This window comes from Trachemys scripta, chromosome 1 (assembly GCF_013100865.1).
Source record: "Trachemys scripta elegans isolate TJP31775 chromosome 1, CAS_Tse_1.0, whole genome shotgun sequence".
Classification (NCBI taxonomy): Eukaryota; Metazoa; Chordata; order Testudines; family Emydidae; genus Trachemys; species Trachemys scripta.
Genome location: NC_048298.1, coordinates 342402315 through 342415210, shown reverse-complemented (window position 1 = coordinate 342415210; position 12896 = coordinate 342402315). Strand labels below are relative to the sequence as shown.

At 43.8% G+C, this 12896-nt stretch overlaps 1 protein-coding gene across 1 annotated transcript; it reads left to right on the top strand.

Annotated features, from left to right (window-relative positions):
* The first annotated feature begins 11773 nt into the window (after positions 1 to 11773).
* LOC117872768 (olfactory receptor 52M1-like) lies at positions 11774 to 12721 on the top strand. Its single transcript, XM_034761536.1, has one exon. It carries the CDS (start codon positions 11774 to 11776, stop codon positions 12719 to 12721), a length of 948 nt encoding a protein of 315 aa, XP_034617427.1.
* The last annotated feature ends 175 nt before the right edge of the window (positions 12722 to 12896 follow it).

The following is a 12896-nucleotide window of genomic DNA, read 5'->3' as shown; positions in this document are numbered from 1 at the left end:
AAGAGCTTTTTCCCCAAATCATGCAGGTTTTATCTTTTTCTCGGATTTACAATCAGTACCAAATTCTTTGTTACAAGGTTTATCATTAGCAACAAACTTTGTATCAGAGTAACAGCCTTGTTAGTCTGTATCCACAACAAGAACAGGAGTACTTGTGGCACCTTAGAGACTAACACATTTATGTGAGCATAAGTTTTGTGGGCTACAGCCCACTTAATCAGATGCATAGAATGGAACATATAGTAAGGAGATATATATACATACATAGAACATGAAAAGGTGGGAGTTGTCCTACCAACTTGTTCAGCCCAAAAGGGGCTTGTGGTTCTTTAGGGGTTCTCGGTGAAGGACTGAGTTGAATGACCCAGGACAAGGAGAAATGGATATAACTCAATTTTATTATATGATGATAATTATAATAAAATGTTAATTTTATGAATTCTTATTAACTTGCTACTGTACTATGTAACAGATTTTAAGCAACTATAATTACTATGTAACTAAATTTGTAACACTTGCAATTATTATGTAACTAACTTTAAAAAGCACTTACAAGATAAGGGAAAGGAAACACATTAACAATTGAGGCCTTTTTCAGTCTAACCTCAGTATGGGGTAACAAGCAAAGTAACCACAAACAAAGCAATGATCGTTAACGAATTACTTACAACCATGCAGATAACAACCAGATGGGAGAGCATATACAAAATGAGTTCAAGCCGGCTATATGACACACGCTCAGGCTGGATTCGGGAGCGGGAGGGTCAAGCCCAAGTTGATCAGACCTGGAATGGCCGTGACGTAGATGCGTTTTCGGGACACCTCTAATTGCTACACAGGGCGACTAAATATATAGTTTTTTGGAAGTGAATGTGGCACACGTTGATTTTTTTTTTTTAGTGCCCCACTGTCTTCCCCTTATTAGGAAGAACAGTACAATATGGAAACTGCAGAATTTTTTTTTTTTTTTTTTTTTTTTTTTTTTGTGGTAACACTAGGGACACGTCCCTCATAAGTTTCCTGTGATAAGCACTATGCCCTAATAAGGTCGTGCAGTCTATTGGGCCTCTTTCCTAGCTTCGGGTCTGCTGCGGGGTTGCGAAGTGGCCTGGCAAAAACAAATGGGGGGTATACACTGTATTAACACAACTCTAAGAGGTTAATTAAATAAGAGAAAAATTTTTTAGTGATAATCAAGATAGCCCATTATAGACAGTTTGACAAGAGGTGTGAGAATACTTAATATGGGGAAATAGATTCAATGTGTGTAATGGCTCAGCCGTTACCAGTCTCTATTCAAGCCTAGGTTGATGGTGTCTAATTTGCATATTAATTCAAGTTCAGCAGTTTCTCATTGGAGTCTGTTTTTGAAGCTTTTCTGTTGCAAAATTGCCACCTTTAGATCTGTTACTGAGTGGGCAGAGAGGTAGAAGTGTTTTGAATGTTCTGATTCCTGATGTCAGATTTGTGTCCATTTATTCTTTTGCATAGAGACTGTCCTGCTGGCCAATGTACATGGCAGAGGGGCATTGCTGGCACATGATGGCATAGATCACATTGGTAGATGTGCAGGTGAACGAGCCCCTGATGGTATGGCTGATGTGATTGGGTCCTATGATGATGTCAATTGAATAGATATGTGGACAGAGTTGGCAACGGGCTTTGTTGCAAGGATAGGTTCCTGGGTTAGTGTTTTTGTTCTGTGGTGTGTGGTTGCTGGTGAGTATTTGCTTCAGGTTGTATTGTGATCTTTAGCAATAACACCATAACTTTTTTCACAGGTGGGCAGGGTAAAACAGGAACCATACTTTCCACCAGATGTAACCCTCTCTGTCTGTGGTTTATTCACAATAGATGCTTGTGTCTGCTGAAAATCATCAGCTACAGAAGCCATCTCATCCACAGTTTTCAAATTTTTGTCCCATGGACATTGTTTTACACCATCTTTACATATGCTTAAGAAACGTTCTGGAGCAACAAGTTCAAGCATCCCTTCAAAGCTTGTAACACCTTTGCTCCTTATCCACTTTACAATCAAATATTTCATTTTTTTTACATGTTCCACATTACTCTTACCAGCATCCCTCTGCAGATTCCTTGTAGAGGTTAATGGTGGTCTCTCCCCCTCTGGGTCAGTGGGAGGCTACTCCGCTTAACCACATCACTGGGCATTGCCCACAATTAGGGAATTAACTGGGCAACCCTCAGCCTCTAGCTCTGCCCAACCATCCGGGCAGAACAATAAGCAGGTTGGGGAAGCAAAGTTGGGGGGACAATGGGGAAAACTTATATCTCCCACTGGAGCCGGGCCTCCCAGGTCTCAGGGGTACTAGCCTCCCCTCCATCTGTGGCATGGGGCAGTCTCTCCCGATGTGCCCTGTTGCCTGGAAGAGGCCTCTCTCAAAGAGTAGTGCACCCAGTAATGGGGCCCCTGGTAGGGCACTAAAAACGACTGCCCCCAATCATGCACCGCCCACAACAGGTACATCTGCAGCTGCCAAAGGAAGGACAGAAAGTGATGGAGGGCGGGTTCTTGAAGCCCAGTGGGAGAGGAGTGATAATGGATAGGGGTTGCCCCAGGGTGTAGAGGAAGGGCAGAAGGGCTAGACTTTGGGCATAGGAGGAGGGGCCAACGGGGGGAGGGACACAAGTGCTGACACTGGGTGCATTGGGAAGGGGAAGGTACCGTGTGTGTTTGTGTGCGTACAATGAATGGTAGGCACAACATAAAAGGGAAGGGGCACAAGCGTTTAACCTGGGTGCATGGGGGCACAGGGCAAGTGGGCTGCATGGGGGGGGGAGCAATGGGAGGTAGGGAAAAAGGAACAGGCTGAGAGCAGGCCAGGGCAGTGTGACAGATTTTTGTTACCAATCAGCCCAAGACCACAGTTGATCAGGCTGTAGCCACAGGATCTTTTGGGGAGGAGATGACGAGGCACACACTAAGTGTCTAAATTTTAAAGCTTTATTAATAAAATAATAAAATAACAGCACAGAGTGCTGGGAACATTCCCATGTCACTCAAGGGGAAGAAAGAAAGAATTAGAGCCCCAAGCCCTAACCCACATTCACACTCACACACGCACTACCCAGGTGGGGCAGGTCTGGGTGTAATGTAAGAAGAAGAGAGGGGGAAGGTAGACGGGGAGTGCTGTCCTGGGCCCAGGCTGTTCAAGAATCAGTTGTGCTCTCCAAGTTGCTCCACACAGGGCCAGGGACAGGAATGCGCTTACTTGCAGGAGCAGGAGCAGAAATGGGATCAGTATCCCCTGCAGCTGTGCCATTGGGATGTGGCACCTCTCGACCAGGTTCAGGGGTCAAGGGGGTGGGAACGGGAGGGAGGGCCTCATCAACACTTGGCCTGGGCACCACAACAAACTCAGCTTGGTACCACCCCCCTCTGCTGCCATGACATAGTCGGCCGGCACCACATGATGGACTCCAGGAAAGGCCACTGGGGTCACCGACAATAGTAGGGCCAGCATCGTACCAGTTCTCAGAAACACTATTTCACTAGGAGAGTGATGAAGCTCTGGAATGGGTTACCTAGGGAGGTGGTGGAATCTCCATCCTTAGAGGTTTTTAAAAAGCCTTCACAAATCCCTGGCTGGGATGATTTAGTTGGGATTGGTCCTGCTTTGAGCAGGGGGTTGGACGAGATGACCTCCTCAGGTCCCTTCCAACCCTGATATTCTATGATTCTGTGGCAGACTGGGTAATAAAGTTACACAGGTGAAACTTTTGATCAGGGCATAATGGCACAACTCTGGGGTCCAAGGATGGAAAGCTGGCTAGAGCCTCTGTATTGTTGGATCATGAGTGGTTAGTGAAAGCATTCATGTAACTACACATGGGTGTGTCCCTGTCTGTGAATGGATGTGTAAGTGCAAGATCTAAGATGATCGCATCTTGTCAGAGTCTCACAGTGTAAAAAGGGGCTCAGATTGGTATACCAGAGGGTTCAGAGGTACCTCAGTTCCAGGTTGTACCTAAGGAAATGTCATCACACTCGCCCAACAAACAGACCCTGCTACACCGTGAGTCCATTTCCCTCGTCATGTGTTCAGTTACTGATGGAGAGACCATGGCTATGGTAGGGAAATCAGGACTGATGCATTGTCTGTCATTCTCTGTGTGACGTTTGCCAAGTCACATCTCCCTGTGCCTCAGTTTACTTACCTGTATGATGGGGATATGTTCATAGTGACTTTTCTCTGGAAGGATCCTTTAATAAAAGGTGCTGCAGGGTATGATTATAGTCACAGATGAGAATTAAAGGTCTGAGATCCATTAGCGATATTCTCATGTATCTGAAAAAAACTGCTAGTGTCTCCCCTCAGACATCTTTCTCCAGATCTGTCTGTCTACTATCTACCCATCTATCATGGCCATTTACTTGGTATCAGACTCTATGGAGACCTAGGCATTATCCCTAGTTTTCGTACCAATCAACTATCATTTTTAAATACACACAAATACACAGAGCAGCCAATTACTCTCTGACTCAGCACAGAGCCCCAGAGTTTTCATCTCCCTTTGGGAAGGTCCCTTAATGATGGTTTACTCATAAAGCTGGACAAAAAACACAGAAGCGCAGACATAGGAAAAGAAAGATTGTCTAGAGTGCCTCCGGTGTCCAGCCTGTTTCCATTCAGATGTCACTTCTCCCCAAGAGGCTGAGTGAACCGCAGTGGAATTGCACAGAGCTATAATATAAACAGTTCACACCTCTGTGTCAGCTTTCGGTGTGGATGCTGGGGTGAGAGAGGTGTGGAACACGGCTACCTAAGGGGGATTCCCAGGGAAGATGCTTCCATCTCAGGATTCACAGGTACCCATCTCCTGCTGAGGAGCTCTCCTGTTCGACAAACCCAATGCAGCATGGGTGTGATGGGACAGAGATTAGGTTGTTATGCTTTCCGCTCTGCACAGCCATTAAAGACCCCAGGTCTCTGGACAAAGGTGATGAGTTTGATCAAGTATCACTGTCCAAAGTGTCCCACAATACCTCCCACCCCACCCACCCCGAGCCGATGACCAAGGTGTCTGTATTGCAGTGACACAGAGCATCCTTCAGGATGAAAGGTATTAGTAGATGAACAATGCAAGGCCAAATTCTGAGACTATGGTCTACAGTTTGCTCAAGCTCCATTAAGGCAAAACTCCCCTTGGAGTAAGAACTGAGTAAAGACCTCAGGAGCCAGATGTGTGTTAATGCAGAGACAGTGTCACCTCCTCCTCTTGCATTTCAGGGCTCGGGCTGTTAACGGGTGGGGGGAGCTGTTACCTTACTTTAATCTGCTGGACTGATCAGAAAGAGTGAAATGAAAAAGTGTCCCATTCAATTACAACGTGTAATTGCAGACAGCTAAAAGGAGACAAGGTTTTAAAGTGCTCATAAACTTGGTGGAATTCGGATAATCAATGGGAGACAGTAATACCAGGGTACAAAATATATCAAAAAGATCAAACAGGTCATGCTGGTAGGGGAATGGCACTAGATGTGAATGAAAGAGTAGAATCAAATGAAGTAAAAATAGTAAATGAATCAAATTGTTCTATAGAATCTCTATGGATAGTAATTACATGCTCTAATAATAAGAATATAGCGGTAGGGATATATTACCGACCTCCTGACCAGGATGATGCTATGAAATGCTCAGGGAGATTGGAGAGGCTATTAAAATAAAAAACTCAATAATAATGGAGGATTTCAATTATATCAATAGTGACTGGGTACATTTCACCTCAGGACAGGATGCAGAGATAAAGTTGCTTGACAGTTCACATGCCTGCTTCTTGGAGCAGCTGGTCCTGGAACCCACCACAGGAGAGGTAATTCTTGATTTAGTCCTAAGTGGAGCAAAGGATCTGGTCCAAAAGGTGAATATAGCTGGACCGCTTGGTAACAGTGACCATAATATAATTAAATTTAACATCCCTGTACCAGGGAAAACACCACAGCAGCCCAACACAATAGCATTTAATTTCAGGCAGGGGAAGTAGACAAAAATTAGGCTGTTAGTTAAACAGAAATTAAAGGGTACAATCCAAAAAAGTGAAATCTATGCAAGCTGCAGAGAAACTTTTTAAAAATACCATAACAGAGGCTCAACTTAAATATATACCCCAAATAAAAAAAAGAAAACATTAAAAGAGAACTAAAAAAGTGCCACCATGGTAATAACAAGGTAAAAGAAGCAGTGAGAGGCTAAAAGGCATTGTTAAGAGAGTGAAAGTTTAATTCTTGTGAATAAAATAGAAAGGAGCATAAACTCTGGCAAATGAAATGTAAAAATATAACTAGGAAGGACACAAATAATGTGAAGAACAGCTAGCGAGATACTGAAAAAAGTAATAGCAAGTACATTAAACAGGGGTTCTCAAACTGGGGGTCAGGACCCCTCAGGGGGTCATAAGGTTATTACATGGGGGGTCGCGAGCTGTCAGCCTCCACCCCAAACCCTGCCTTACCTCCAGTATTTATAATGGTGTTAAATATTTTTATAAGTGCTTTTAATGTATGGGGGTGGGAGGTTGCACTCAGGACCTTGCTATGTGAAAGGGGTCACCAGTACAAACATTTGAGAACCACTGCATTAGAAGCAGGAAGTTGCTAAACAACCAGTGGGGCCATTGGACGATGGAGGTGCTAAAGGAGCACTCATGGATGATAAGACCATTGAGGAGAAGCTAAATGAATTCTTTGCATCGGTCTTCACAGCTGAGGATGTGAAGGAGATTCCCAAACCTGAGCCATTCTTTTTAAGTGACAAATCTGAGGAACTGTCTCAGAATGAGGTGTCATTAGAGTATGGAACAAATTGATAAATTAAATGGTAAAAAGTCACCAAGACCAGATTGTATTCACCCAAGAATTCTGAAGGAACTCAAATATGAAATTGCAGAACTACTAATTGTCATCTGTAACATATCAATTAAGTCAGCTTCTGCACCAAATGACTCAAAGATAGCTAATGTGATGCCAATTTTTAAGAAGGGCTCCAGAAGTGATCCTGGCAATTACAGGCCCATAAGCCTGATTTCAGTATCAGGCAAATTAGCTGAAACTATAATAAAGACCAGTATTGTCAGACATATGGATGAACACGGTTTGTTGTGGAAGAGTCAACAATGTTTTTGTAAAGGTAAATCACTCCACACCAATCTACTAGAATTCTTTGAGGGGGTCAACAAGCATGTGTACAAGGGGGAGCCAGTGCATATAGTGTATTTAGACTTTCAGAAAACCATTGACTGGGTACCTTACGAAAGGCTCTTAAGCAAGGTCAGCTGCAATGGGATAAGAGAAAAGAGGCTCTCATGGACTGGTAATCAGTTGAAAGATAGGAAACAAAAGTTAGGTAAAAATGGTCAATTTTCAGAATGGAGAGAGGTAAATTGTGGTGTGTCCCAGGGGTCTATATTTTATCATTTTCCATCCTCTCATTCTTACTAGGACTGAGAGTATCTCCATTAATAGAGCCTACCCTTAGGAATGTCTTTATCCAAACCACATGCTCTTCTGTATCTGTTGGCTTTCCTCCAGCCTTTATTTTAAAAATTGCTCTATAACGTTATTAATTTGAAGTGCCAGCAATCTGGTTCCATTTTGGTTCAGGTGGAGCGCATCCTTCCTGTATAGGCTCCCCCATTCCCAAAAGTTTACCCATTTCTGAAACCCATTCAGCTAAACTCTTTGATCCAATAAAGTTTGGGGCAAGGAGTTCTAGAGGCCAAATACGGATTCTATTAACCATTTGTTTTTTAAGTGTTATATGTGCAGAATTTCCATGTAATTGAATGTTTACTTGTTCATGATATGAGAGACAGAAAATCTAATTGCCTGATCTAGTTTCTTTATCAATAGATTCATAGGGTTCAAATTCAGATGGGACCATTAAAACATCCAGTCTGTCCTTCTGTATAACACAGGCTATTAAATTTCACCCAGTTACCCCTGTATTCATCTCCATGACTTCTGTTTGACTAAGTCCTGCTCCTCACTAGGATTATACATTGTAGAATCATAGAGCCATAGGATGAGAAGGGACCACAAGTGTCATCTTGTCTAACCCGCTGCTATGATGCAAGATTTATTATGACTAAACCAGCCCAGACAGATGACTTTTCCTTCTTCTTTAGAAACCCTCCAGCGAAGGAACTTCCACGGCCTCCAGAGGCGTCTGTTGCATTTTTCTCCTACTCTTACAGTTAGGAAGTTTTTTCCTGATATTTCATCTAAATCTGCTATTCTGTAGTCTGATCCATTGCCTCTTCTCTTGCCCTCTGTGGCAAAAGAGAACAACTTTCTTCCAACTTTTTATGGCAGCCTTTCAAACTATTTGAAGACTGCTATCATGTCACCCCTGAAATATGTGCTTTCAAAACTAAACATGCCCTGTTCCTTCAGCTTGTTCATATGGCATTCATTTAACCCCTTGGATCAGTTTTGTCAGTTGTCTTTGGATCCTCTCAGGTTTCTCTACATCTTTTCTCTACAGCAGTGACCAAAATTGGACTCACCGCTCTAACTGGGGCCTAAGCAGTGCTGAATAGAACAGTACTATATCCTACTGTGACTTGCATGCTATGCTGCCGCTAAAGCAAACTAATGTTGCATTTGCCTTTTTCTGAAGCAGCGGAAAAAATCCACACCACTTAGAGATGTCGTTATATCAACCTAACCCCGGTGTAGACACGAGGAAGTCAACAAAAGAATTCTTCCCTAAATCTAGTTTTAGTTTTGATGACACTAAACTGGGAGGAGTGGTAGATACACTGGAGGGTAGGGACAGGATACAGAGGGATGTAGACAAATTAGAGGATTGTGCCATAAGAAATCTGATGAGGTTCAACAAAGACAAGTGCAAAGTCCTGCATTTAGGATGGAAGAATCCCATGCACTGCTACAAACTAGGGACCGAGTGGCTAGGCAGCAGTTCTGCAGAAAAGGACCCAGGGGTTACAGTGGATGAGAAGCTGGATATGCATCAACAGTGTGGCCTTGTTGCCAAGAAGGCTAATGGCATTTTGGGCTGTATAAGTAGGAACATTGCCAGCAGATCGAGGGATGTGATCATTCCCCTCTATTTGGCATTGTTGAGGCCTCATCTGGAGTACTGTGTCCAGTTTTGGGCCCCACACTACAAGAAGGATGTATTGGAAAGAGTCCAATGGAGGGCAACAACAATGATTAGGGGGCTAGAACACATGATTTATGGGGAGAGGGTGAGGGTACTGGGATTATTTAGTCTGCAGAAGGGAAGAATGAGGGGGGATTTGATAGCTTCTTTCAACTACCTGAAAGGGGGGTCCAAAGAGGATGGATTTAGACTGTTCTCCGTGGTACCAGATGACAGAACGAGGCGTAATTGTCTCAAGTTGCAGTGGAGGAGGTTTAGGTTGGATATTAGGGGGGAAAAATCATGATGAGGGTGGTGAAGGACTGGAATGGGTTAACTAGGGACGTGGTGGAATCTCCTTCCTTAGAGGTTTTTAAGGTCGAGCTTGACAAAGCCCTGGCTGTGATGATTTAGTTGGTGTTTGTCCTGCTCTGAGCAGAGCGTTGGGCTAGATACCTCCTGAGGTCCCTTTCCACCCTGATATTCTATTATTCTAACTATTACTTCTCAGGGAAGTGGATTACATGCACCGATGGGAGAACCCCAGCCATTGGAGTTAGTATCTCCATTGAATCGCTATGGCAGTGCCACTGTAGCATTCTAAGTGTAGAGAATCCCTCAAGCAGATCTTCTAGACAAGGATTCAGTCTGGATCTGAAGACATGGGGAGTTGGAGAATCCACCACTTCCTATCGCAGTTTCTTCCAATAGTTAATCACCCCAGCTTCCAGCCATTGGTTCTTCCTCTGCCTTTCTCTGCTAGATTACAGAACCCGTTATTACAATTGAATGTGAATAAATGAAGCTCTTTAAGTCTTTCACTGACAGGCATTTTCTCCAGCCTCCAATAATTTTTCTGGCCCCTCTCCAATTTTCCAACATCCCTTTTGAAATATGAACCCCAGGACTGGACGTAGTCAATTTCACCAATGCCATGTGCAGAGGTAAAATCCTTCCCCTGTTCCAACTCACCACTCCCCTGCTTATGCAGCCAAAGATCTCATCAGCCCTTTTGGCCACAGCATCGTACTGGGAGCTCTTGATGAGTTGATTGCCCACAGTGACCCCTAAATCCTTTTCAGGGACCCTGAATTACATAATAAATTTGGGGGGGCTCTGCTGCAACTTGACTGCGTACTTCTAGTTCTGAATGAGATGTGTGGTGGATTGGTCATTTTGTAACCCTCGTGTTCATAGTTGTAAGGTTCTATTACACATGTTCTTTAACACCCTCCTGGACAGCTAATGGACTGGAGAGTGTTTCATCACCTTAGGTGATATGAGTACCTCCTGCTGCTCCTTTTCAAATGAAGAATAAAAATATTTTTGAACACATCTCCTTTTTCTGCAAGGTTAACAAGTTTATTTTCTCCCTCTAGGAATCACTCTAAAACTTTTTCTAGGATTTCTTTGGTTCTTTATATACTTAATAACCTCCTTTTTGTTATCCTGAACACTGCCTAGCATGGATTTTTCCCTTGTGTTTTTAACATCCCTTATCAATTCTCATAACTTCCAATTTGGATTGTTTTCTGTCTATTTCCCATTTCCCCATATGGTCCACTTTCTTCTCCCCTCTCATCTGCTGCCTTCACTTTGCCACGGAACTGGGGTTTGTACAAAGTTCTCTATTTTCCTGACTGTGGAATCATGACTTTTTGAATATTTAATCAACTCTTCTGAAAGAACTTGCAATTTTCCTTCCTGTTTTTCTGACTACATTTTTCCTCCCAATCAGTTTTGCTGCTAATTTGCCTCAGCTTTGGGGAATTAGCCCATTTGAAGTAAAAAGGGTCTATAGATATTACTGGTTGGGAACTCTTCTCTGTTTGTCCATTTGAATGTCATCAGTTCGTTCTTCATTTTGCTCTACTCTATCATATACCCCCTTCTTTGTCTCTTCACTAAATGAAACAGTCCCAGACTTTTCAATCTGTCTGCATATGGCAACCCTATCAGAGAGACTGGGTAACCAAAACTGAGCGAAAAAAAAGCCAGAGCAGGTTATGCTTCATCTGATTCCTTAGGCATTCGAACATTGCCTTTGTTTCGGCTACTGCTGTGAATGAGCATTTGTTTCCATGGAGCTGCTATCAATGACAGCCACTTCTTTTCCCTGGTGTATGTTCTATTTGGAATAGTTTCCCCTGGCACATGTCTTGGCAACATTCCCCCCACACCTGTCAGATTTTGAGCAACCAGGTGAATGCAGATCTCCCTACAGCATGGACAAGTTAACCTGGCTTTCATTGCATTAAAAAACAATGTTGGATAACCAGTATTTACACTCATGTTTCCTGCTGGTGCTTATTAATGTTTCTCAGACCATGACATGTAGGAATTATTAATGCAAGGAGCCCCATTAAGATAAGGAATTGACATTAATAGGGTCTGTTGTTCATAATTAATTACTCTGAATTATGAAAATGTAATTTTTCAGTATGTGAAGAGTGACCAATCTGCTTCACCCATGAGAACAGCCTCCAATAGCGTATGTAGTGTCTTATATTAGCTTTGTGTCTCCATCCAGGCATTTGTTCTGCGACCATCACCCTAGAGTCTGGGCACATACAGGAAGCCAGGGGAACGTACGGTACATGCACTAGACACCGTTCTGCCTCAGAATTGGACACCTTCTCCCTTACTGCATGTCAGATTCCAACACAACCGACTTCTCCAACCCCTCCACCTTCATCCTGCTGGGTGTTCCTGGCTTGGAGGCAGCCCATGTCTGGATCTCCATCCCCTTCGGCAGTATGTATGCCATAGCCATCTTGGGGAATTTCACCATCCTGTTCACCGTGAAGACAGAGATGAGTCTCCATGGGCCCATGTACTATTTCCTTTGCATGCTGGCCATCACTGACCTGGTTGTATCTACGTCCATTGTGCCCAAAATGCTGGCAATATACTGGTTCAATTCCAGAGAGATCAATTTCAGTTCCTGCCTCACCCAGATGTACTTCATTCACTGCTTCTCAGTGATGGAGTCTGGGATCTTTGTGGCAATGGCTTTTGATCGCTATGTGGCCATCTGTGATCCCCTGAGACATTCCACAATCCTGACAAATCCCATGGTGACCAAGATTGGCCTGGCCATGATGCTGCGCAGCGGTTTGCTTGCATTGCCCTTTCCCTTACTGGTAAGGCAATGGCCATATTGCAGAAACAACATCATCCCCCAGCAGTACTGCGCACACATAGCCGTGGTGAAGCTGGCCTGTGCCGACACCCGTGCGAGTAGTTACTATGGGCTCTTTGTGGTATTCTGTGTGATTGGTCTGGATGTATTTTTTATTGCCCTGTCCTACACCCAGATCCTCAGGGCCATCTTCAGCCTCCCCACAAAGGACGTCCGGCTCAAGACTTTTGGGACCTGCATCTCCCACCTTTGTGCCATCTTAGCCTTTTACATCCCAAGTCTCTTCTTCTCCCTCATGTACCGGTTTGGCCAGAATGTGCCCCTGCATTTCCACGTTCTCATTGCCAATGTGTACCTCTTGATGCCCCCTGTGCTAAACCCCATCATCTACGGGGTGAGGACCAAACAGATCCGGGACAGGCTGCTCCGGCTCTTTACTCAAAAAGGGACCTAAATTTTTTCTTCTGTTGCTCTGGCTCTCAGACCTCCATGCAGAGCTAGCTGGTGATATGGTGCTGGACAGTCAGAGACACAATAAATCCTTTCCTGACCTTACTATGCTGTGTTGGTGTGGCAAATTAAGGAATTGATCTATGCACAATTCATAGAGTTGCCACCTTTCTAATTGT